Consider the following 27,584-nt stretch of genomic DNA (forward strand, 5'->3'; position numbering starts at 1 on the left):
TATTATTATTATTATTATTATGCTGAATATATATACAATTTCTAAAACCTCTTGTAAAAAACTGATATATGTACATTTATTTAAAATACTGAAAACCATTTTTATGCTGTCTTAACAAAAGCTGCATGCAAATACATGCATCTATAATCTCACCAAACAATAAAATAAAATATAGCTTAATTTACCTAAAAATGAATGTGTGTCAAAGGTGCTCAGTGTACATAATACAGATTCTAAATGAAAATAACGTGGCAATGCATGATCGTGCAGTCCTGTACTATGATATAATTAGAAGCCATTTTTATTTATTTTTATATTTCACTGTGAGGTAAATAAATAGCGTGTATGACCCCCCCAAAATAAATAAATAAATAAATAAATACAGCAAATCTCTTGAGGCTGATGAGACTTTGGAGACTGCTGAGATTTGGGAGCTTCGTTGGTGCTCCTGAACGCCTCACGGGTGCAGATGTTGTTGAGGCTGCGGGTGTGGTGAAGTTTTAAAATGTCCTGGGAATGTGGTGACAGTGAGCGCCGTCACTTTAACCTTTTCTTTTGGTGATTTTTGACTCAAAGTGGAGCTGAAGTTTCTCTGAATCACCTTCAAATCTTCTCGGTAGGTGAAAGTCTGTCACCGTGGTTCAGTTTTACGGTTGTAAACGTTTGTATTTGATGCTTTAATGTCCGTTTGGATGACTGTTGCACTACAAACTGTTTGCTAGCTCTTGTCAGCTAATAGTTTTCAGCTTGTAGCTTTATGCTAATTTTCAGAAACTCAGAGCTGATTTCAGTTTTAGGAAATGTGTGTGTTTTAGTGTGGTAGTTCTCCAAATGGTTCACACAGAAAGTGACCACTGGGACTGTAACATGTATTTCCTCCTGTAGTAATATCTAACGCTATTTTAATTAGTAGACTTTTCTAGTTGTAAAAGAATTAAAGGCTATGTTAGCTTGGATAAATAGTACACAAGCTATTGTTGTACTCAAGAGTTGTATTTGTTTCTGTGCCTCATTATCATTCATAACTTTTCACTGTGGTGGTAATAGTTACTGCACAGGTTAGGATTTTGCAAGTAAACTAAACTTAGTATTTATTGATTTTATATCTTTTATACTTTTTATGGGTTTATGTGCTTTAAATTTCGTTGTATTTATTTACAATGACAATAAAGGAATCTAATCTAAAGTAATGATGCAAAGTGGATTATCCTGCTGATACAGGAGTACTTTTGAATGCAGTACTTTTACTGTATTTGTTTGTAGTATTTAGGACTGTAAGTAGCAACCCAAAGTACTATCAGCTATGTTAAAATGGCTATAAAGTTTAAAGTTATTTTCTGGGTTAAATGATCATTTAATGTCAATAAAAGCAGTCAAAATACTGAAAATTGAGCAAAAACAAATTGTGAAATCCAAAATGAGTATTTCTTATATCTACAGTAGTTCAAATGCCAAATATTCATTTTACTGTGACAGAAGACTAAAATAATTTTCTAATTATTAAACTAACAAAATAAGTTCAGTTTAGTTAAATCTGTAGTGGTGTTTCTTCTTTTAATGAAGTTAAGGATCTGAATGCTTCTTCCACCACTGATAAGTGGTGTTTTTAGTTTTTAATACTTTGCTCACTTGAGTCAGAGTAAAGAGACAATAAAAAGAGGGCCACAAATTACCCACAAAACATTGAGATAAATTGAGTGACTCAGACCTACTGAAGTAGTTTTTTCTGACTAACAAAGGGTAAAAGTAAGCATGTTCTCTCTACCTGTAAAATGGTGAAATTGACAGAAAAGAGTACATACACTACTCACATAAAGTTAGGGATATTCAGCTTTCAGGTGAAATTTCAGGATGAACCTAAAATGCATTCTAACCTTTCCAGGTGAACTTAATGTGACCTTCTCTAAACCTTTGAGTGCACATGTCCAACTGTTCAGTGTTTCAGTACTTTTTGCACAAGTTGCTGTTCTCTAACAAGAAGCTTAACAGCAACATTCACAACAGGTTTGATCCATGAATCCACCAATACATTTCCTGCTTCAGTTAGAATTGGTATTTAAACAGTCCTCCTCATCGTGCTGTTCACATTCTGACATCATGAGACCAAGACGACACCTAACAGTTGATCAGCAGCACCTCAACACTGGAGGCTTCAAACAGGAAGTCCTCAGACGGAGGTGTTCACTGAGCTTAGAGGGTCACAGAGTGTCATCAGGAGGTTGGAACAGTGATACAGAGACTGGAAGAGTCACAGAAAGGAGAGGAGTGGACGTCCTTTGGCCACATCCCAATTTATTGAGACACTGAAATTTTTTGTTGTGGTATACCCACCACTGTTGTTAGATTTTCTTTCAATAAATTGTTTAAGATGAAGAAATGACCATTGCATGCTTCTACTTAAATGCCCTACTTTCATGATATAATATCACTGTAGCATTAACTTTTGAATCTGTGGTGAATCTGTGGAAAGAAAGCTCGCTGATTTTATGCTGTGTTCACGTCATATTGGTTGGTTCATGAAGATGTTCAAGACCTGCGAGCTTTGCAAGTTGTAATTAAAGGTAGATGTTATCATTGTTGTGTTGAGTACACCTTTTCCTGTTCTTGCATGTCAACAGGTATGCTGTGAAGAGCTAGTGGAAGTTTGTCTCTTACTTCCGTCTGATCTAGTTTACATTCAAACAGCCATTCAAAATGGAGATGCTCCGATCACAAACCACCATCTTTTTGTCACTCTTACAGGCAGGATGGAGGCGTGTATGTTAAAGCCAGAAGTAAAAAAGAAACCAAAGCCGGTGAGAACTTTTACAGTCCGCATTAAAACCCTAATCTAATGCACACCACGCTCTGACTACTCCTCAGCACTGATTCTTTACAGCTGTGTTTCCTTTATCCACTGGTCTGCATGTTTTAGATGTTTCCCTGCTCAAACACATCTGAATCAAATCAATCGCTCACTGTCAGGCTTGTGCAGCTGATCATGTAAATAATATGTAGGGCAGTGGGCCCCCAGGACCATGGGTGGAAAACACTCTTGTGCAGTATAGAACTACAAAACTGTACTCGGCAGAGTGCAAATATTCAATCAATCAATCAATCAATCTTTATTTATACAGCGCCGATTCGTAACAAATGTAATTTCAAGACACAAGACCAAACTCTTCAATTAAAATAGACCCAACTATTCAAGAATTCAAAATTAAGGATTCAAGAATCCCCACATCAGGCGAAAATGGCGAGGAAAAACTCCCCTTAAACGGGAAGAAACCTCAGATAGAACCATCCGACCTTCAGTGATGTGTTACGCCAAACCTAAACCTAAACTAACCGCTACAGGAAAACACTACCTTCAACACAACAGCTGTTAACAACAGCTCCTTTACAGTCACGATGGTGGCACAGATGACAGAAACAGGGATTTATCTTTCTCCTATCGTATGTGCCTTTAGTCAAGGCCAAAATATGGCCTGCAACAGACTTGGTAAGGTTTGTTGTTAGCTGAGCCGAATGCCTTTTGCTCAGTTATGTCTGACTACTGGCTCCTCAGTCCTCTTAACCGACTGGTAGAGGCCACAAGTCGTCAAAAACTGCTTCAGTCTAAGACGATATAAAATAGTCAATAAAATAGGTTTCTCAAAAATTGTGAATCCCTGCAACCTTGAGAGGTTTTTCAGCACGGAGGCATTCATGTGCACTAAAAAGCATCAGGCTGATTGGTTCAGTAGCTTGAGAGATTAGATGCAGACAGACAGATGCACGCACACATGACCAGACAGTCTCATAATGTCACATGCTCTCTTTTCACAGCCGAAGCCTCCCCCAAAACCTGCAGAGGTAATGAACTCAAACCTTTGGTTTGCGGAGTTAATGATGTGTTTGGTGAAATGTGGGAGCCGTGACATCGGCAGGTGTTTTTTAAGTATGACTTCATGATGTCAAAGCAAAGCTGCATACTTGAGTAAACTGTCTTTACAGATAAAAAGAAATATCCCAGAGAAACTGGACAAACCAACTCCTCTGGTGCCGCAACGACCCACAGACGCTGTGAGTCCACCATGAACTTTATTCATTGTTTATTTATGTGTACAGAACATTAAACTATACCCTGATGATTGACCTGGAGGAGAAAAACTGGAGGATAATCCATCAAATCCACATAGTTTGGTCATTTTTACATATACAGAATATTGATACAAGCTGGCGTCTGTTATTAGCAGTGATAGAAGCACTCAGATCTTTTATGTAATTAAAAGTAGAAATACTCTGTTTCAAGTAAAAGCTGTGTATTCAAATGTTTAGTTAAGTAAAAGTACAGAAGTGCAGACATCAAAAAATACTTAAATTACCAAAATGAAAAGTACTCATTATGCACCCTATACATTATATTACTGGATCACAAGAATTGATGCATTAATGTGTTCATCATGTTAACATAGGTGCTGGTATAGGTCATTTTAACTACTTTATATTCTTTCTCTGCAGGTTAGCTTGTAAGTTTACGTCCAGGAATGGATAAAGTTCTGAAAATATACATCAAAATATTATATTTTACATCATTAATCTGAATCTGAAAGATTTTTGTGTTTTCTCTGCAGGAACTGAGTCAGACACAATACCGGATGAAAAGAGCAAACAACGAGGTATTTACTGTTTATGTCAATGTTTTTCTTTTAGTTGCCATTAGTTATGTTCTATTACGTGTCTGTTTTTCTGTATAGCAGACCGTTGATATGGATGCTGTTTTGATAGCGGGAGCAATAAATAGATTTTGAGTCAATGAAATCGTTTCTAATTCAGTATATTGTGGCAGATTGTTGATTTCTTAAGTACAAAGCCATACAGTAAGCGGGATATCTTACATTGAGCAACGGCCATTATTGCAAAACAAACCCCTTCAGGATGATTGAAGATGTGACACTCTTCAGGTTGAGCCAGTGAGAAAGAAAGAACGACAGCCAGACATTTTAAAATTTAAAAACCAAAATAGCTGGGCATGTGTTGGCCTCATGTTTGAGACATATAAGATGCTTCTATGAAAGAGCTATTTTAATTCCAGCCAGGGACCTTTGTTGCACGTCATAACCCACAGAGTCTCGGCTGACATCACACCGAGTATTACACTGTGTCAAGACCACAGGCTTATCAGTCTTGTTTTGTAGCCTCACGTCTCATGCAACAGATTCGCTCTTATTTTAATCTATCATTATTGTCCAAATAGTCTGATACCATTCAGGTGTTTTATCACCTTTCTCCATGTGTGTCAGGCTAATGGGAACTTGATACAAGAGACAAAAGAGAAACTGTTTGGAACTCCTGTGGTTCCAACCAGACCCACAGAAAAGGTACAATACACCCAAATATGACAATATAAAATATCACTCGGTGCAGAATTCAACCTCTGGACATGAAATGTTTCACATGTTTGAAGCTGTGCATGGAATGGATAATTGAATGTTGTGTGCACATGTGGGTTCGTTTCATGTCCAGTGTGAGAACAGTTTACAGTAAAGAATCGCCCAGAGCTACACAAGGTTTCATATTGCCGTTCAGAATATCTTTTGTTATTGTTCCTCCCTGGACTTTTTGTCTGTCTGTGTGTATGTGTAGGAACTGAACGTTACAACCAGATACAGCCAACGCAGGTTGGCACAGGCTGAGGACACACAGGTACACACACACACACACACACACACACACACACACACACACACACACACAGCCAGCTGTCGTCTTCCCTCTTGCTTACAGAGTCAAATAAGAGTCAATGTCCTTCCTCTACCTCATCAGAGCTCCAGAGAAGTTGCTGAAGTTCCCAAAGATGAAGCAGACTTCAGACAGGTAGTTGACCTGTTTTACAAACCGGATTTATAAACAGTATATATCCCTATACAATCTATATTGACACTTGCTGTGTTGTTGGGCTCTCAGACAAGACTGTCTGGAATGTTTCAGCGGAGCCAAAAAGAGAAAACGCCTTCGTTCACTGTAAGCAATGCTTCTGCAGCTCCTCTCTGCTCTGTCATTTCCAAAGTGGACACACAATCCTTCAAATATCATTATATGATTATTATTATCATGCAGGGCATGATATCATCTGACGTCAGTATGCATATTTGATCAATGGTAAATAATACAAAAGCATCATAGGACAATTTGAACTGTGAAATATCAGTGTAACAGTGAGGCAAAGCCTACATTGTCCTCATGTGACACAGACCTGTTACTTTGACAACAGTGCCTTCTTTAGTGCGTGCGTTGCGTCTTAGAGATGGCTCTGCTCTTAGAAGTACCGTGTAAATAAAGAATATTCATTCATTCATTCATAAAGGCTTAGTTGGATTTAGGCTTATTTCTTAAATTACTCAAATCAATTGTCAAAATAGTTGCTGATTAATTTCATAGATGAAAATCTATTAATTATTGCAGCTCTAATAAACAGCTGACAGTTATGTCAGCAGGTGAGAGTGTGTGTGTGTGTGGGTGGGTGGGTGTGTACACGCATGGCACGTTTAGTGTGTGTTTAGACCTACAGTAGGTGTGTGTCAGCATGTATAAGCTGCTGCTCATGAGTCACTGGATGTTGTTAATTGTTCAGAGAATACGCATTGCCATCAGATAAAACTTTTATATTTATCAAATACAAGAACACACATGTACAATGGGATAAATATGATTATATATAAAAATATAAAATGTCCTCAGCACGGCAGTATGCCAGCAGTTGATGAGCATTTGTCTGATGTTTTTTTTTTGTCCTCCTCAGAGTTACTTGACTGACGACTGTGACAATGAGGAAAAAGCTGATGATATCCCAGCCAAACAGGCTCCTGGCAGCAAACCGGTGTGTTAGAGTGTGTGTGTGTGTGTTCTGGCTCCTCTCAGGGATACATGTCAGACTATAGACCAGTTAACTGGGGACGGCTTGTCCAGTTGGGGCCAAAAGCTGGGAAACACCTGATTTTTAGGTCAGCAGTTAAGGTTAGGGTTAGAGGGTCAGGGGAAGTCTCCAGGAAATGAACATAAGACTGTATTGTCCTCATAAGTAACATAAGTAAATATTTGTGTGTGTTTCACTGTTGATGTTATCAGCTTGCTTGTGATACGTGACTATGATTGACAGGCTGCTCTCAAGGGAGTTAGGAAAGGGTTACATTTCAAGTCGTCACCAAAGGTATGAAACACCGTCTGATTGGGTGTTTTCCGCCTGTGTTGGCTGCAGGGTTTATTTTATTTCACACTGTCTTCTAGTGACGTTTTACATCGAAGTATTACTGCTTGTGTGGTGGTGGTGGTGGTGGTGTCAATGGTGGTGGTAACAGCATTAAAACCATCGACTGCATGAAAGAAATGGATGTAGCTTCCGGGTCTGAAAAGGGACGCATATGCGGAAATGTTTTAAACATCTGTTTTTTTTCTGATGGCCAACGGGGCAAGTCTGCAGGTTGCAATGCAGTACAGTTTTGTTTAGTAAGCTATGGTCCCATTTAGAGTAAAATAGACCATAAAGCAGGGTATGCTGTAGGACAAGACTACCTTGTATATAACCAATCAGGGGCGACCTTCATCACTTCTGGCTCCAAAAGACCAAGATGATGACACCGTTAAAACCAAACAAACCAATGGGTGACCTCACAGTGGCTACATCCACTTCTTATATACAGTCTATGATTAAAACATGCTGTCTGTCTGTGGTAAAAAGATGTCTCCTGGATGAATCCTTTATTATGATACATATTTTGATTTATTTTTATTTTTTTTCTGATTGTTCCATTAAAGTAAAGAAGTCTGTGGCTGCACTGGTTGCCCCCAAACTTGACTCAACTTTCATTCATTTAATTCATTCTGCACTGTAATTTGTCAGACTCAACTTTCTTACTGCTTTGTATGTTTTTCACATTTTTTTAAGGGAAAAATCTAAATCCCAAATAGCTAGTCTGACTATCAGGGACCTTCTTGGTTTTGGGGTTTAGATGCTGAGCATCTCTGGGTTGTGTCCAGCCTGGGTTCTTTCTTCTCCTGTCTGGTTGGATCAATTAAAAAAAGAAAGAATTCAGGATGATCATATTGTGCTGAAGGCTGTTGACTCTCCTCTAAGGCCAGCAGAGAGCCGAGTCCCGACCCCAGAACAGAGGACGCAGACTCAGAAAAGGAACAATCTGCAGAAAAAAACAAGCGGGAAAAGAATCCAGAGTCCAAACAGGTAAGAGATTAACAACAATAACTCCTGACTGCCTCTGCTCATGTTAACAAACCAGGTCTGCCTTTTCCAAACAACATCATGATTCAATCACTGCTGTGTGCTAAATAAGTGATTGAAAACGGAATATTCAAAAAGTAAATGTATTCTTTGCAAAATAAGATTACTTTAAAAGCTGTCAAATGAAAACCAGCAAGCACACTTTTCTTTTCTTTTTAATGAACAAAGAAAAACTCTACATTGAAACATTATTCTGTGTTTTTAGTAGACTTTTGTGTAGACTTCAAATGCCAGCTAACTTAAAGGAAGCTTGTCATTAGATGTTCACATTTTATTTTTTTCTCCACCTTTCGTTCAGGACATAGGATCTCTGTTTTCTGGAATGTTCCGTAAAACTCCCAAAGAGACGATGCCGTCTCCTTCAGTGGCGGTAACGTCAACGCCTCTTCTCATTTTCTGATCATAAATGTTCACTTTGTGTCTCATGTTGCCTCTTACGAGTTGTTTTCTTCCTTACCAGGTCAGGAAAGCAGACAGCGATCCTGAAGATACAGAAGGAGCAGAAGAGAAAAGTTCTGAACGATCTCACGTGCGTCTTGTTTTAGTAGCTTTAGAAGGTGTACTTCAATCTAATGACCGATCCACATGTAAAATGTTTTTAATGACTATTAGTCGCCTGTCTCACATAGCAGTAACATCAATCAGTGCTTAATCACATCATCAAAGGATCTCCAACCTGCTTCAAGTCAATTTTTTTTCTATCCTGCACTTGTGAAGCTTAATCTCACCGTACAGATGTTGTACTTAAAAATTCAGCCACATTTTTAGTGGACTGTGAACAGATGCATCCACTTCTGAGATGTTTTGTGCACCGTCCTTAAAGTTGGCCGGGAATCTGTTTTGTGTTTCCGTATTCGTATTATCACAAACATATAATTTAAAAAAAGAAAAGTGTTCATCATTACATGTTGCACCGCACATTTCTTTACAGGAAAAGGGAGGCTTCTTCTCTGGCATCCTTAAAAAACCCCATAAAACAACAGATGAGACACCTGCACAGGTGAGTGACAAAAATGGCTTGAAAATCCAAAAAAGTTAAAAGTTAATGTGTCTCTCTTTTTGTGTGAGTTTTTAAAATTATATCATGTTGGTGTTTCAGGAGAATCTGAGTGCTTCTAGCGAGCTGTCTGCCAGCACTGACAGTCTGTCTGAAAAAAACAAGGTGAGCAGCTTTGTGTCATAGAACCTGCTGCTGTGATAGCACAGATTAAGTCTAACATCTTTAATTACAGTGTACACACAGACTAGTAGATTATCCTGCAATTGGGCCCCTCACTGACCTAACCTTCACCAAAACACACCTTCCATAACTGAGCATGTGCCTGCTATTCTTGTGCCTCTTTCAGGAGAAAGGAGGGATATTCAGCGGGATGTTCAGGAAGTCTCCGAAACCAACAGAAGCTGCTCAAACTGACGAGGTGATGTAGCCACTAAAACATGACAGATTTATGTGTTACAACAGGAGTAGCTTAATTCATTATGTAACTATGCAAACAACACCATACAGGTCATATGATAAGTTTAATCCAGTGGGCTGATGATGATACTGAGCTAGTTTACTTTGTGTTTTAGGACCAACACTCTCTACAAGGTAGTCTGTCAGGCAGTAATGACAATCTGTCTGAAAACTCAAAGGTGAGATCAGAAGTTTTCACCTGTCAAGGATTTAACTGCATCACAATCATTATCATTATGTGATAGTCTCTCATTGTGTGAATTCATTTGTCTGATGTCACCAGGAGAAAGGAGGGTTTTTCAGCGGGATCCTCCGAAAGTCTCCAAAGATTCCTGCAGAGGGAATACCTGAGCAGGTGAGAACTTTTTTACACATACTTTGGACGCTCTAATCATAGCTGAAAATGTGCGGCAGCCTGTCACAGACTTTCAGACATCTATGTTTTTAGCCTATAAGAAAAAGTGAATTCAGGTGAACATAGAGGATCAAATATCAGAGAGTAAACTTTATTCTGAGGAGGAAAGAAAGTGGCCAAGTGACTAACAAAATTAAAAGTCAACAGATCTGTTTCCTAGTTTGTCTCTCAGCATCATTTTTTTAACAACAGACTGAAACCCTGTCTGGTCACTTAATGTGTATCATGTCCAAAATTGGGTTTTTTTTCCTTAGATTTTGCCATGCGACAAACTGTTAGTACTCTACACAGAAGTCTCCATATAATGTGAAGTGAATATTGAATGATTGAATTGAGTGATTGAGACACAACCCAACTCCTCATTTGAAGCACTGAAGCTTTGTTCCTCGACTAGAAACTCAATGTATCACAGTTTATTGTTAATGCAGGCCTGAATAAAAAGATTCATAACATTTTAACACAATCATTATTTTGTTCCTGTCATTTTTAACCGGAGGAAGAGAGTTTGAATAAGTGCTTTGTTGTGGTCTGTTTTACACTTCTTCTTCCTGGGTATTACAGCATATCATTTAACACTGGATATACTGTAATATAACATTAGTTAGCTGCTGAGTAACGTGTTGATCCAGCTTTAGCCCACATGCTGTACAATGTTCTTGAACCTTTGAAAAACCATACCTGCTCCACCAAATAGAATGAAACTTGTGATGAACTGTGTGAATCTGGCAGAGGTTTTCATTTATTTCATCTTTGTTTCAGGATAAACAGTCACTGCAGTTGGACCCATCAGACAGTAATGACACTCTGCCTGAGAACAACACCACTAAAGTAAGGAACCCGCAATTACTGGGATGAAGAAGGGGCTGAATCTTATATTTATTTTGAAAAGTGCAAGTTGAGCCCAATCTGTGATGTAAATAAGCTTTGATGGAAAAAATGAAATAGAATATAGATCTGGGTCAGGAAAAAAGCTAAAGACCCACCCTAGAGGCTCCCAAGACAATCATAATGCCTTCAGCAAAGAAAAAAAAAAGTAACATAATCCTGCCCCTTCTCTTGCCCCTTTTTTTACCCCATCTTGCAAATTCATTGAGAACTTTTAGTGGGCACAAAGCATTCTCACAAATCAACCATTACCTCAAACACACAAAGAAGAGGTTCTGACTGTGAGTTGTTTTTTTATGTAGCTGGAGAAAGGAAGTATTTTCAGTGGCATGTTCAAGAAATCTCCCAAACTTTCAGAAGCCCCACGACTGGAAGAGGTAAAACATTTACACACCTAATGTCACTTTTCATGCCTTGAATCTTTGTCACTTTGTCTTAGTATAGACATCAGTGGACGCTAAGGCTGCTGAAGTCTTACTGGACTCTGAAGTACATCTATTTAAATGCCCCATTAAAAAATGCATTTTGCATAATACAGGACCTTTTCACTTTTATCTTCAACTTAGATAATAGCATACTTTTTTACTCCAATGTTAGTGCTTGTGTTTGGCATTTATTTCTTTTTGTTTTTCTGTGGTGTGTGGTTTGTTCGTGTAGCTTCTATCTGTCCATCATCCAGTCAAGGACTTCATCATTTCTTTACTGTATAAATCTGTTGAAAATAGTCCCAAATAAATCTGTTTGCTTTCTTGCAACAGTGGGTCTTCTCTCCAAATGTTCTACAAAGAAATTCCCTAAATAGGTTTTTTTAATGCACCATTTGATAGATTTTAATGAAAATATATGTTAGGTGTTTTGTTGGGAAATCTAAATAACCGACCAGCTGCTTGTAAATGCAGATTGTAGAGTAATCACATTATGCAGCACATGTACACACATTCCTCTTACTCCTTTCTTTAACCCTTCGGAGTCTAGGACCGCCACACGGCGTCAAAGTCACATGTCGCACGTTTGAAAACGTAAAGCTGTGACACAAGCACGCAGGTGCTCAATTCAAAGACTGTTGGAAAGCGGACACTTCAAACTTTTTACAAGTGTTTGAATTTTGTCAATCGGCCTATTAAGACTAAATTTATGAAGAGCCGAAGTCGCGCACTACAGCTCTTCTACGAGTTAGAAGATGCTGAATCTGGGGAAGAACGTTCTGATTCTGAGGAAGACTCCTTTCAGAGGATGAAGTGGATGCTGCGCGTGAAGACGAAAGAGAGGAGGTGTCCGCGCAGACCCCCACTCCTCCAAAGATCCAACTAGTTCCTACTCGGATTTTGTGTTTCTTTTGCACTTTTACATACAGTGTGTCCATATATTATGTCAAAATAAATAAATACTTGTAGAATCACATAGGTGAGGTTGTGCTGAAAAGAAAGACACAAAGAAAGGCAAGCTAAGCAGTTTTAATGGGAAACACAAAGGTAAAATGAAATGTAGTAAAAAACGCCGTTTTACCCCAGACTCTGAAGGGTTAACCTGCTGTGTTTCAGTGACTGGTTTCAGTGCCAGTGTTCATGTTCAGCCTTCTTGCACAGGTTGAGTAACATTTTTGTCATGTTCAGGGAGCAGAGATGTTACACAGCCGCGAGCTCTCTGCCAGCACTGACAGCCTGAACAAGGTGAGCCTTCATGATAGATGTGACAGTTCCTCCCCACTGAAACTACATGAGTCACCATGACTAACATAACAAAACAAGCATGAGCTGAAATATCTACATCTTCATAGGTGGAACCTTCCTAATTCTGAAATTAAAGGAAACAAGTCGTCAGTTTGCTTGAACATTTTTTTTCTGTTTCTCTGTAGGAGCAGGGCAGTTTGTTCAGTGGACTCCTCAAAAAGACTCCCAAAACACCTGGAGAGGTACAGCTTCTCAAACACAAATGTGGTTTCCAGCTGTCACAACGCTGGTTTGTGGGGTGTCGTTTTCTCTCCATTTGAATTTTGGCACACAAAATGACACATGACGTTAGACCCAGCAGGCTGTAATGTTTTGTATGTATTTCAGCTTAAAGTTATTTTTAGAGAATGTAAATCTCTTTCCCCTCCCTCTCACTCAATAATATGGTGCGTTGTTTGTATTTGGAGATGATTATGAGATATATTATACTCCTTGTGATGGAAATCTCTGATGGAAAGATAGAAAACACAAAAGAACAGATGCTACTTATGCCACAAAATCAGAAATATTAACATTCTGCTTGACAGCGGATGGGGTGTGGATGGGTGAAATAATACATCATTAATGGGGAAATTATCATCAGTGATCACAGCAGAAACGATATGTGTGTCTCTCCATTAAGAGAGATTTGTGCACATTTAAGCTCGAAGCACAGCAGTGTCAAGGATTATTTAAATCTCCAGACATGCCGACAAGATTCATGATTCTGCTTCTCCTGAGATTTTTGTCTGTCCTGTCAAGTCTTTTACAAGAGTTTCTAGTTTTACTGCTTTAGTGTTTCACAATATTGGACATGACAATTACTGAAAGCATTTTGTGTAATCTTAAAAGTAAATGCATCAATATAACTCACAACAAAGAAATTAAATGAAAAGCTCATGCTGCTCCACATAATTTAAAAGGCAATATAGCCTACAGGGACCAATAGTGTTGGAAATGTCCCTTTTCTCAATAAATCAGACTAAACAATAGATTTGGGTGGGTGGCAGGTGGATGATTTATGCATGCATGTGGATTTGGATCTTGTCAAGGCCAATCCGGGCATCACTACTCTGCTGTGCCTTTTCCAACACTTACAAGCTGTAAATAGATGATCTAGGTTGCTGCTTGATTATCAGCTAATAGAGATTCAGCGTCATTCCTACCACCTCGTCTGTAGCCTGTGTAGTTCTGAGTGTTTTTATCTTTTCTCAGGAGAGGCAGTCAGAAGACGACAAGCTCTCAGGCAGCAGAGAAGCTCTGTATGAGAACAGCACCAAGGTTGGGTTTTTTTTTAATGCATTTACATTTAGAAACATTCCTGAATAACTTAAAGAGAGAGCCCTCATCTCCTGAATGTGCATGTTGTAGGAAAAAGGAGGAATATTTAGTGGAATGTTCAAGAAGGCTCCCAAACAAGCAGAAGCTGCTCAACACGAGGAGGTAAAAATATAATTATCGATCTGTTTCTATGAAATATAACTCTTTACCCTTGTATTTCTACCTTTTTTTTAAAAAATAATATTTAAGTTGAAGGAACGTAAGGAATAGAGAAACATACAAATACAATGCAAATGGAAATGATTGTGCCCTCTCTCCGCCCCTTCCCAACAAAAAAATGAATGAATAAATAAATAATGAAACAAAACAAAATATTACAGTAGCATAATGTCACTGATAACAATTACAAGATGGACTAAAAAGTAAAAAATAAAAGTAATCTCATAAATATTAAGCTCAGATACATCAAGTACAAAAGTACCATGTTCAGATGAAGTATAAGTTGTAACTTCTATTTATATAAGTCACACTTTGTGATATCATGTCATTCTTTTTATCAACAGACAAGTCCCATATATCCCATTAACAAATAAACAAATAATACACGTGGTGTTGCTGGGAGGCACTGCAAGTCAGTCAAAATAAGATGAGGGGCTGCCTGGTAGAGTAAAATGTATTTTTATTCTCAGCATTTGAGCGATGCTTAGAAGTCCTTTATGATAACATTTAAACTGTAAATCCTCATTATCGGTTTGTAGCAAGACATCAGAAGCTTGTTTCCAGATTTCTATGCAAATCCAGAGGAAAATTATGAATAAAGTGGTCAGTTGAAAATCTAAATCAAATTCAGTATATCCCATGATAGTCTATTACATTGTGTTTATAAATTGAAAACTTACCCACATTAATATTTTATTATTTATCATTTGTTCCATTGTAAAATAGAAATATCACTCACATTACTAGAAACATTTATCAACTTTATTTTAATATTCCCAGCTAATATTGACTTGTTACCACCTAATCGCATTTTACAGGTCCAGTCTCCCGACAACAAGCTTTCATCCAGTAACGAGAGTTTATCTGAGAACAAACCGGTCAGTGAGTCAAAATCCAAGATGATAAATGGCTTTTCAACAAAAAACAGCAGTTTGATAAATATTTTTTAATCCCCAAATGCTTTTCTATTCTGTTTCTTGTGTCCATCAGGAGAAAGGGTTGTTCAGCGGACTCCTCAAAAAGACTAAAGCGTCTGGAGAAAGGACAGACTCACCGGTGAGTGAGTGTTTTCTGGATGTGCACTGTTTCTGTGCCTCTATACAATTTCACCTGTTTTATATAACATCAGTTTTCTGTTTCAGGACAGAGAAGCTCAGAAAGAGCTGTTGGCCAGCAACGACGACTTGTCTGAGAATAATAACGCTAAGGTGAGCAGTGTAGCACAACAAAAACTTAAACGAAGAGTTTGAATTTTTTTGAAGTGGGGTTGTATGAGGTACTTATCACTCATCAGTGTATTACAGTGATGATGCAGAGTAACACAAACAAACTAACTGATCAAGGTAGTGATAGACCTTAATCAGTGTCGTTTAAAAGGTAAAATTACTGTTTTTGTCAATGGAATCTGCTCTAGGTTATACACAGCCTATGGAAGTATGTCCTACAACCCCACTTTAAAAAATCCATACTATCCCTTTTAAATATCTCGAAACAGCTTTTTCTGATACCAAATTTTTTTCCAGGAGAAAAATATTTTCAGCAACATGTTTAAGAAGCCGCAGATACCAGCAGATGGCGCTGCAGTGGACAAGGTGCTGTCATTTGATTAAACTGATAAAATTAAATTAAATTATGGAGGACGGAGCAAATGTTTATCTACTGTTTTGTGGTTTGAATTCAGGAGCTTGTGGTGAGCAGTGAAAATCGATTATCTGGTAGCTGTGAGAATCTGTCTGACGCCACCATCCCAAAGGTACCTCAGTCTTTCTTTGTCTGTCTCACTGTGGCCGCTGTCCTCATGTCAACATGAACTGAAACCTGATCACAGGGATCACATTGTGTTATCTGATGATATCTTTGTGTTTGTCCTGTCTTTGTTCCTCCTGCATTTGGCTTTATTTAAATCTGCACGTAATAAGAATAATAAAGAATAATAGATATGAAGTGCATCACACAAGACAAATGAATAAAAACAAGCAAAATGTTTAATGAACGACATTAAACTAACCAACACCTTTGTTTATTTCCTGAGGTGTTTCCATTAATCATCATTATAATTTCAACATGCCATAAATACACTGTGGAGTTTTACTTTTGTTTCTGAATGTTTTCTTTTTTATTTTCGATGAATAACAAATGTCTGTGTTTTAGGAGAAAAAAGGAGGCCTGGCTGGCATCTTCAAAAGATCAGCCAGCGTCGAGAACCTGTTTGACGAGGTCAGTGTGGGCAGCGCTCGCTGCAGGTTTAAGGCACCTTGGGGAGGCACGTGACAGTAATTCTCCTTAGTAATGACAGTCTGTTTGAAAACAGCAGCACTAAGGTACTGTGTTGTTTAAATGGTGTTTTTCATCCAAAAATTGGATCGTCAGCACTATGAAATATTAATAAATGTTTGCTGGTTCTTTAAGAACATTAAAATAATGTTACATTTTATAATATTACTTACTTCGTTTAGTTTTTTTTTTTATTCATCCTTTACCGAAAAATCTATAAAATTTCAACATGCTAGACCTGTTTTTATTTTACTCTTGATTCTAACACATTAAAGAGTCGCCTGGTGTAGTTTCACTTGTACAGATTATGTCTGTGTTTAATGTTTTTCAGGAGAAAAGTATTTTTGGTGGCATGTTTAAGAAGACTCATAAACCAGCAGAGGGGAGTACAACAGATGAGGTGCAGTAATGAGCCGTTCACACAAAGTTTGCAGAGTATCACACCACTGTCCTGTTCTTTGTATTTGTTTTATTTTCTGTTGTGTGTGTTCAGGAATTAAACACAGACAACGATAAGAAGTTATCTGTCAGTTGTGAAAATCTGTTAGAAGCAACCACGTCAAAGGTATGATGCTGTCCAACGACCACAGTCTCTCTCTGCTGTTGATTATTGATTATTAACTCTTATGTGAACGTTTCTCATGTTTCAGGAGAAGACTGGAGGTCTGGCAGGGATCTTCAAAAAGTCTCCCAAACCAGCGCCGCGCTCCATTGCCACTCAGGTAACCAAATAATCTAATTTAATGTTGTTTTATTTTGTTTTTGTGGTAATTTGTATGGCTACCAGTAATTCAGTTGTCTGTAAAAGCCCTGATTTACATTTGCAAGCTAATCATATTGTGAAATAACGTTTTGTAAGTTAACACAAATATTACTGCCCACAAAATGTTAAGGTTCCTTTTTGTTCTCCAGGATCCACTCACAAAGCAGCTGTCCACCAGCTATGACAGCCTCACAGAGGTGAGAGCTACTCAAAGTTTGACCATGCTTCCAACACTACAGTGCTGTAGTGTATTTTCATGTGTATTTTTCTGCCAGCAAAAATGTTTAATGTTTTTGAGCACATTCAGAACACAAAGCCAAGGTTGATGACCAAAAACATCCCATCTGGAGAAACAAAGGCTTTTGTTTTATCCTCTAGAACAGGGGTGCCCAATACGTCGATGGCGATCGACCGGTCGATCGCGAAGGCAGTGCGGGTAGATTGCGTGACATTAAAAAAAATAGATTTTAGTCCATCATCTGTCATCCCTAAGTAGGACTAAGCGGTTTAGAAAATGAATGAAGGAACGTATGTAATGAATCGCGTTTGCGACTTGATTGACGTACAGGGCGGACAGTCTGAGATCTCTTCTCTGCTACGGGTCCCCGGCAGGGACATGCGCGGTCAAACGCACTAGCTACTGCAAGACTCCAGCTTTAGCCTTCCAGTTTATATCTACTAAAGAAAGGATGTTCTGGGATAGGGAACAGGATAGGAAGGGATATTTGACTCCGTTCAGAGTAAGTGGAGTAACAATAAAAATTAACCCAGGAAAAAGAAGCAACTGTGTCAAACCAAATTAGGAATTCATTAACAAACTCAAAAGTAATTTACTTACATCAGCCACCAAACAACAAAAAACAAGCTTTCCTTAAAAAGTGGAAAAAGTCAGTCTAGATTTTAAAACCGTTCAAACGACAAGTCGGAGTCAAAATGACTGATTCCGGTAAACAACAGCTCGAGTACATTAAAGACTCAGCACACATGCAGCCTGAGCGCTGTGTAGCCTCGTCTGTTTCCACCAGGCTCCTAATCTTAACCACCCACAGCTGGTAGGAAGGAGGAGGGGCAACAAAGGGGTAGAAACATTACAGCCACAACCCTCTGCACACCAATGTCTAGTGAAATTTTGCAATATTTAAGCCAAGCCAAGCTGTCTTCTTTCTCTGGATTCTCTCCAGCAAACATTTAAATTACATTTTAAATTCCACTATTTGCAGTTTTTACTTTTAAACATCTAAGTGGATTTTTAACCCTCAGACTTTAGACTTTAAGGACAATAACCTCACCCAAAGGTTTCAGTGATAATAACTCATAACACTAAAATAAAACAAGAATTAACTTTCTTTTAAATTTCAAAGGATGGTCTTGGTAAATGGTCGACTAGTAACGAGAATCTTCTTGAAGCCACCACAAAGGTAAGTCTTGTAGACTATTATTCTGTTTGAGTTTTTCGTATCTTTTTCATATTCTTTTTAGATTATCTGTATCATCGTATTTTCACCTTTTTTGTGTATATGAATGGGTAATGTTTTATCTCTTTAACAGGATAAAAAAGGAGGATTTGGTGGGATTTTCAGGAGGACGCCCAAAACAGCTGAACATCAGGTACAATTTTATCAGCACTGAAAAGCATGAAATGTATTTACCAACACACGTTTAAGTTGTATTGTCAGTTATAGTTAGAAAAATAGACCTACAGCAGTTGTAGAGTGAAGTAGGGCTAATCAGGAATGTGTTTTTTGAATAATTTTCTATCTAGAAGTGTTAACAGTGAAGCAACTGAAGACTAAATAAATACATATCTGAATACATAAATATGTTCAATTATTTGATTAGCATGTTATTATATTTGGCAGTTTTGCTTTCTGTCTCCAACACAGATTTGACATTTTGAAAACTGAAAAAACCAAATGTGTAGTGCTATAATAGGCATGCATATGAAGAATTAAGGTTTCAAGCCAGGTAGACGACCCCTATATCCTGTGCAGTTGTTAGGCAGGTATCCCAGCAGCTAAGTCTCTGTCTTCATTCACAGGAAAATGAGGACATGCAGGCACCAGAGGGAGGCGGGCTGAGACGCAGGAGAACCATCAAGAGAAAAAGACGGGTGAGTTGTTGTTCACTTTAAAGAAGCATCCAGAGACGTGGCAGGAAACCGCAGGAGTGAGAACCAAAGTGTCTTTCAACAACTAGACCACAAGGTCGTCTGTATATCATCAGATGTCTCTGTATACAGGGTGCCAACATGAATCAGCAAGTTAAGTTTAAGGCTTTTTAAGAGTTTTTAATACCCCAGTTTAGTTTAAGGCCAATTTTGTCATAAGAATAGACATCAGATTTAAAGACAATTAAAGCTGCAAGCAGCGTTGGAGGGCCCTCGCACCTCCGTGCACGTCGTGGCGTGCGGCGGCTCCGTCCTGTTGCTGGAACATCAGTGCTTCTCTTCTACAGCTGACTCAATCAGATATAACAGCTGTTTGTGGTTAAACCAAAAGGATCCTCCAGGTCTCTCTCTGTAGGGATCCTTTCCATGATGCTGTCACACACTTAGAATAACACTCTGAGCCTGTCAGTGGATCAAACAAGCACTTTTAGTGGACCTACTGTGATCAGGTGCAGTTGGCAGTCGACTGAGGCAAACTGGACCAATTTTTTATTTTTTTTTTAAAGTTCCACTTTAATGTCTGACTGAGCTGCAGTGAAACGAGGAAAGCTTCAGTGTGACTGCAGGATTAGTTGGTTCTGTCATGAGGAAACCAGCTGGAGGTTCCTGCAGGGAGACTCTGACCCATGTGACAACGTGACACCTCTTCGCTTCACACCGTCGCATACTAAGAGCAGAAGATGGGCCGCATCACATGACACATGCGTACATCCTGATCACACACCTGAACACAACACAAGCTGATTTTTAATGCTGCAGTAGGAAATATTACATTATAATTCTGGTTGAAATAACCCATTTTGTCACTTGCATGTTTTTCATCCACGAATTTCAATAGGGTCCTCGCACCGCCTGGTGCTCGGGCCCTAATAACTGGAAAGGAACATTTTTCCAAATATGTTTATTGATGTGAAAAAAATATGCTTTTCCTTAATGATATTGATCACCGCAACTGTCTTACTGCCAGAGAGAAATTAGGCGATATCAGCAGTCTGTTGTCAGAATGAATCCAGTCAGTCTATTTGTGTGGTTTGGACTGATGATCACCGCTTTTGGACAACTATTAAACGTTAATCTTTCCTACACGTAATTTAGTGTTCCTTGTATCTGTATTCTGCCATTCAGACAGACTCCACGTGGTCCGCAGGGGTAACACACACACACAAACAGTAAAAAAACCTAAAAAACTGTCCGTGGCACATCTGCTCCACAAGTGGTCCACATACGTGATGTGTTCACTGCATGGATTCTTATAATCCATCAACAACAGGAGCTGAACCACAACAGGATAAGAGACATTCAACTTCAACTCTGAACTGATGGGGCAAAGATTAAAAAGTTCACACTTAGAGTGGATTTTAGACCAGGGTGACAGCATTCAATAAATAAATAACTAACAGAACAAACAGAACAGAATTTAAGAGCATGTAATAATAAGGTCTCTTATTTGCTGACTCGCAGCCACACAGTGCGTGGTATCAAATTATATTTTTGACAGTAGTGACACCGTCATAGTGACAGGAGCTGAACCTAAATGTCTTTTCTTGTTTGGTTTCTCAGGTTGTGTCGTTCCGAGTCAAACAGACTCTTCCCAGGATGCCCAAGGTAAGTAGTGATCTCCTGTAGTTGTTCTAGAGAGATCTGAAACCTGGCACAGATTAGGACATCAACATGCTGAACACTTTCCCATTTTTATTTTTGACTGATTGAAAGGCTTGTAAAAAGCTTCATGTAAAGTTTACCTGTGAATACTGTGATACCTGAGGATCAGTCCCAGAGGTTATTAGAAGTCGTCCTGGGTATTTTTATGCTGCAGCTACACATATTCTATCTGTACAAATGTACCTGGTCCTGTTTTTAATTCATATTTCTGTTACTTGTTTATTGGTTTCATTCATTTGAATGAAACGCCTGCACTGAGTTAATGACAATAATTGTTCTTTTTTTCCTCCACAGAGTTCAGACGACAAGATGCCTCTTATTGAAGAGACTGTTGAGCTGCAGGAGCTGAGCTCAGCACAGGTTTGCACGATGATATTATAAAGAAAAAACAGAAAAAAGCATGTTGGTGGGGTTCACAGAAGTCCAATCTATGACTCTAATCAGGCCGAATCTTAACTAAATATCTGTTCAGTATTATCTTGTTGTCATTTATGAACTTTTACTCAGTCCATCCTGCTGCCTTAAGATGAATTGAAGAGGAAAAGTCAGTCTTAGATTTACACAATAAAATCTGCGATATGAATAAAACTGGAACAAGAGAATTTGGAGATTCATAAACACACTTGTGAAAAGTTTATTACCGTACACAAAAATAGAAATGTATAGAAATAGAAATATAAAATTGCATTTAGCTCCATATTGTTAGAGCATAACTGACATGAAAATGAAAATGTTAGAAATGCTGTTTAGTGATTTTGAAGCTTTACAAACATATCAGGTTTATCATGTAATTAGACACGTGACTAGTGAGAATCTGCATAAAACAGTATGATGATAACTATGCATCTTTATAGTATTATGCGTATTTTTAGTAATATTATAGGTAGTCTGACATAATCTGCAGTCTTTAGCAAGTTAGCAGTTAGCTGTGTTTGATGTGAGAACAGAGTCGTGTCAATAGTGAATGACTGATTTTTTTTTTTTTTTTTTTTTTTTGCAGGAAAGCACAGTAGAGGTCCAGTCTGTGGAGATGGCAGCTTTTCCTACTGAACAAAACTGTCTTGAATCTCAGGAGGTGTGTTTTAGGCAGAGACTGAATATAAGAAGTAAACGTGGGGCCACTGCAACGGCCACTAGTTTGTGGAGCCAGTGGAGTTGCCCCCTGCTGGACATTAGAAAGAATGCAGGTTTAAGGCTCTTCAGCATCGACTTCACTGTTCAGACCCCGAAGCTACATCCTCTTCTTTTATACAGTCGATGGCTTTAGCGCACTTTGTCAGACCACATGGCTTTCAAGGTCATCACATCACTCTACTTGTCACACTACGCACCTTTCACATCACAAGGTCTTTCATCAGGAAAAGTCCCAGATAATCTGTTTGGTCTCCAAACTATGTTTTATCATGTAAACACATGAAAACAAGAACTACATTTTCCACCCTTTCTGGGCCCCAGAGGTCTGCAGAGCTGTCTTGTAGCAGTTGTTGTCGAGTTGCATGTGGTTTCTGGCTGAAGCTCTGGTGCTCTACCATACGTCCTTCTGGATGCCTCCACTCCCCTCCAACCCGTGTCTGTTCTCATTGGCTGTAGTCCGCCACCGACACAACCAGATATTTATCCTGTCTGATATCTGTTGAGCTTCTGCGAGCTCTCTGATTCTTGGAAAAGTTCACGTGTAGCTAATTTGCAAATGCAGATTTTCCTCTGACCTGGGAGCTTTAAACTCTTGGCGAGTGGAAAATCAGGGCTACAATCCTGTTGTGTGAATTCAATTCAATTAGGTGTGAAAGGACCCTTGATGATCGTGTGTTTGAATGTTTTACTGCATATAAAGAGCTAAGGCTGTTCTCTTAAGTCTTTTCTCTCTGTTTTCAGGAAAATGACGAGTTGATGGAGTGGTGGAAAACAGTCAAAGGTTTGTGTGTGTGTGTGTGCGTTGGATTTGTTTGTTGTGCCTCTGCACCTCAGAAAATATGGATTTATTTTTATTTACACACACAAAATTCATCTTTCTTTTAATGGAAAGGTCATAAAAAAGTTTCCTGTATTCTCTGCATGTACTAATTATATTATTTCTGTGTTCAGGTTGGACTGAGTGGAACGAGACATCTAATTTCCAGGAGGAGGATGAAGAAATGTACGCATACACTCTTTTCTTTTATCTCTTTTCATTTAAATGTACCCAGAATACATTATTTTGGCATTTTTTTCTGTTTCCTTGTCAAGATTATGTGCATGCCTTGAAAGGTCTTTAAAGCAATGAATTCATTTTCCTAAAAAAAGCCGTTAGAGGGTATTAAATATAGTTTATAAAAGTATTATGATATTAGATTGTAGCAGACACTTCTAGCTACAATAGCTAAGAGGCTCATTATTAAATTAATTGATCATTTTGAGGGCAGTACAAGTAAATAAAGGGTAAAATTTTTAAAAATGGAACATCCCCATTTTTTGTATTAAATGTTTTCTGAAACTTTGTGTTTAAATATGCAAAAGAGGCACTAATTTGCATATATTTCTGGTACAGTGGAGCAGACATCTGAACATTAGATAAAGCAGATTCAAAATTTGTGTTTCATTTTGTTGACATGTGAGAGCCACACAGAGTTTTTGGAAATCTTTTTCATAAATCATAAACCAGAAAATGCTTTCAACAACCTTAAAAACAACTTTGGCCGTGTTTTTAAGAATACAATGTTCTAGAAATCAGGCTATGATAAACAATCCCCCCATAAAAGATATGAATTTAGGAGAAAGACACATTATGGAAGCAAAGGAGCCCAAAATGTCAGTGTCCAGTGACCATGGCATGAAAAAAAACAATGTTTTTGCCTGTAGTGTCTCCGCTTAATTGGTTAATGCATCCGTTCATCCATCCTCTGCTGTTTATCCTGCTTAGTCCTACAGGCATCTAACTTTAAACTCAACAAATACACCATGTTGTGAGTTTAGAGCCTTTACAGCTCTCGTCCGTCTCTCAGGGCCATGGAGCAGGCTGCTGATCGAGTCTACATGGCCGCCCGTCTGTTTGTGCGTCTTTTCAACCAGCGGGGGGCGTCCTTACAGCATCGCCTCCTGGAGCTTTTGGCGTTGGCCGACGCCGCAGATCAGTTCCACAAGAAAACGGTGAGCGCCGCTGTGGGCGGAGGGGTGGCGAGTGTCGCAGGCAGCGTGGCAACGATCACGGGGCTCATCCTGGCGCCTTTCACTTTTGGCGCCTCTATCATTGTCACGGCGGTGGGGATCGGTGTGGCGACGGCGGGCAGCATCACCTCCGCAACGGCCAATATCACCGATACTGTCCACTCCAACATGGACCGCAAGAAGCTGGAGAAGATGATTCAGGGCTACCAGGAGGAGATCAAAGACATCAGGGAGTGTTTGGAGTTCGTGCAGGTGAGGAAATGTCTGATCTGAGTTTTAGAAATTTAGCTTAATCTCACACAGACTTTAGCGTCTGTCTCATTACTGCTGGATACAGCATCACTATGTCTCCACTAGACCTGGACAAAGTAACTAGACCAGAATAATGTTTGAATATTAGAATAGATATTATGTTATCCCCAGTTTTGTTATAGAAAATAAATTTCAATTCGCAGGAAAACCTTCATCCTTAGTAGTACCCTGTAAATTTATTAAATGAAAAAGGTCTCTCCTTTCTGACAAAGTTCTTACTCTGTTTTTTGTCTCTGTGCGTCTTGTAGGCAGGTATGGACACCCTGCAGGAGTGGGACTTTGAGAAATACTCTGAGAGTGCTGCCAAAAAGGCTCTGAACCACAACCTCAAGCATGTGATGAAGGAGGGCGGCCGGGCCGGAAAAGCCCTGATGATCAACACCGATAAGCTCATCAGCACTGTGCAGGTTTTAGGCGCTGCAGGCGGCGCCGCCAAAGCCGCCCAGGCCATCAGCGTCACCACAGGGGTCATGTCGGCCCTCTTCCTGGCCCTGGATGTCTTCTTCCTCGCCAAAGATTCCCACGAGCTTCGCAAGGGTGCCAAAACTAAGTTCGCCACCAAGATCAGGGACGTATGTAAAGAACTCCAAGACGGCCTCCTGGAACTGAACAAAGTGAAGACGCAGCTGCAGAAGACGATGGACGGCATCGAGGTGGAGGAGTACGAGGAGATCGAAGAGGTGGAGGTGGAGGTGGAGGAAGATTTTGAGTCCGATCCGAAGAAGCTGGCTGAGCTGGAGCAGGAGCTGGACCTCATGGAGGAGAAACTAGACAAGAAGGTGGAGGAGGAGCAGAAGAAAAGTAAAGAGATGGATGAAAATTTGAGAGGCAAGAAGGAGAAAAAGGAGGAGAAGGGCATGAAGGAAAAAGGAGAGCCTGAGGAAACAAAGAAGGAGGAGGAAACGGGAGAAAAGAATGCAAAGACGGAGGGAAAGAAGGAAAGTAAGAAGGGAAAGGGTGAGGGAGAGAGCAAGTTTGAGCCAAAGTTAGAGAAGCTTTCTGATGAGGAAAAAGAGCTGAAAGCTGAGACTGTCAAAGCAGCCAAAGAGGAAGTTTTAAAAGAACAATCTCAGAAAGGAAGGAAGAGGGACAAAGAAACCGAGAACCGAATTACAGCTGCAAAAGAAAAATATGAGAGCCAGCAAGACGAGGCAAAAGAAGACAGCGGTGCAAATAGAAAGACAGACGAGAAGGAGAAAGATAAAAAAGGAAAAGAGCCGGAGGAAATGAGGGACAGATCAGGCAAGTCAAAACGAGAGGACCTGAGCGGGAAAGCAAATTCTGAGAGAGTCAAGACGGAGAGAGAAAGCAAAAGGAGCAAGAGCAGCAGAGAGGATGAGACTGTGACAAATGGAGAGAACAAGGGGGAAAGTGGGAGTACGAGGAGGCACAGCAGCAGGAGCGACAATGAGAGACCCCACAGGAGTGAAAGAGGGAGCAAGCATGACAGGAAAGACGCAGATAAGGAAAGAGGCAGCAGCAGACAAAGTGACAGGGCGGAGAGCTGGAGGAGGACAGAGGAGGAGAGAGGAAGGAGGGACTGGAGAGCCGAGATGGCAAAAAGCAGAGAAGGGGGAGAATCTAAGAGGGAGACGGAGAGGGGGGCGAAAAGGGAGGATCACGGGAAAAGCGACGCAAGGACGGAGTCGCACCGAAGTCACGAAGCGGCATCGAGGAGGGAGCATCACCCCGACCGCAGGGAGAGAGGAGAGGACAAACGAGGGAGCAGGATCGAGAGCGCGAGGAGGAAGTTTGAGAGAGCAGGAGGTGAGGAGGGGGAGGAGGAGAGGGGGAAGAGGAAAGAGGACGGACAGAGTCAGAGGAGGGACAGAGAGAGGAAAGGAAGCGACAGAGAGCACAAACCCAGCCACAGAGGATCTCGACCACAGTCTAAGGCGCTGCTGGAAGACGGACTCTACATCTAGTCTGACACTACAAAGGTTTTTCTCCACAGCCAGAATGGACGAGAGGAATCACAGCAAACCGTAATCTGTCAGTGTGCATACGTCATGTTAACACGCACACCCTCTAATCATCAGTGATTGGCCAGTGACCAGTCTCACCCAGTGTCATCTGGGATTCAGCTCCATCCCCTCTGTGACCCTTAAGGATAAGCGGTATAGATAACGGATGGATGGATATTGTGACGCTTTCGTGTGTTGGGGCGATAAGCTGCATTTACGGACTTCTGTGACACTTCATCTTATCGGACACGACCACTAGGAGTCGCCCAACGTTCACATCTTACAGTCGTAGTTTTAACATGTTTTTGTAGCCCAAAGCTGAAGATCTGTTTTTTTTTCGCAAAGCATTTATAAAGACATTTGTACAGCAGATGAACCTTTTAAACATATATTTAAAACTCTGTCATGTGTATTTCGACACGGTGTCTGTTACTGTCTGCGGTTCTGGTGTTTCAGGGTGAAACTAAACATTTAAGTTCATGTTGTGCTTTTCATACAGACACATACTGTGTGTGTTTTATATCCCTAAACACTAAACAGACCAGTGTGAGTGTGACCGTGCTGAGGAGAAAATGATCTCAGGTAGTTCTAAAACCTTCCCTGTCAAATGTACCTGGATGGTAGAATAATCATAACTAACATTTAGGTCGTTTAAATAATGAGATTTTTTGTTTTTCTTAAAATGACAGAACATTTTCACCCAGTGCACTTTAACCTGTCACCACTTAATGTTTCTGGAATAATGTTCACTGATTCATTGTTTTGTCTTATTTTTCTATATGTTCCATGTATGTGTTTTTATATGGGAATAGGTATTATTTTCTATGGTGCTGGTTTCTTACTTAAATAAATTATTATACTGATGATACTGCTCTGACTCTTAATTTCTAACAATACTTTTATCTTTTCCACTCTTGACTGCATCACCATTTTAATGGAAGAAGTCGACAGTTTTACATCTAAAACACACACACACACACACACACACACATTCAAACGTGACCAATCTTTGCACATACTGGATGCTGTTTTTTTGATTTTATGAATTCAGGTGACAGATGAGCGAGGGAGTTCAT

General features: G+C 39.6%; 1 protein-coding gene across 1 annotated transcript; it reads left to right on the plus strand.

Annotated features, from left to right (window-relative positions):
- Positions 1–518: 518 nt before the first annotated feature.
- LOC139214202 (titin homolog) lies at positions 519–27,337 on the plus strand. The gene is made up of 45 exons (XM_070844969.1): positions 519–616; positions 2,743–2,795; positions 3,808–3,834; positions 3,976–4,044; positions 4,596–4,640; positions 5,265–5,342; positions 5,608–5,667; positions 5,788–5,838; positions 5,929–5,985; positions 6,764–6,841; positions 7,121–7,171; positions 8,096–8,200; positions 8,556–8,627; positions 8,718–8,786; positions 9,189–9,257; positions 9,357–9,419; positions 9,604–9,675; positions 9,830–9,892; positions 9,997–10,068; positions 10,888–10,956; positions 11,316–11,390; positions 12,627–12,683; positions 12,869–12,925; positions 13,938–14,003; positions 14,094–14,165; positions 15,041–15,100; positions 15,213–15,278; positions 15,365–15,430; positions 15,746–15,814; positions 15,904–15,975; positions 16,374–16,439; positions 16,828–16,896; positions 16,990–17,061; positions 17,147–17,218; positions 17,409–17,456; positions 18,621–18,677; positions 18,808–18,867; positions 19,298–19,369; positions 20,987–21,031; positions 21,383–21,448; positions 22,089–22,163; positions 22,964–23,003; positions 23,174–23,225; positions 24,070–24,484; positions 24,793–27,337. The coding sequence occupies exons 2-45, from the start codon at positions 2,748–2,750 to the stop codon at positions 26,467–26,469; spliced, it is 4,764 nt and encodes a 1,587-aa protein (XP_070701070.1). The 5' UTR covers positions 519–616; positions 2,743–2,747; the 3' UTR covers positions 26,470–27,337.
- The last annotated feature ends 247 nt before the right edge of the window (positions 27,338–27,584 follow it).

The sequence above is a fragment of the Pempheris klunzingeri genome, chromosome 15, assembly GCF_042242105.1.
Source record: "Pempheris klunzingeri isolate RE-2024b chromosome 15, fPemKlu1.hap1, whole genome shotgun sequence".
In the NCBI taxonomy this organism is placed as follows: Eukaryota; Metazoa; Chordata; class Actinopteri; order Acropomatiformes; family Pempheridae; genus Pempheris; species Pempheris klunzingeri.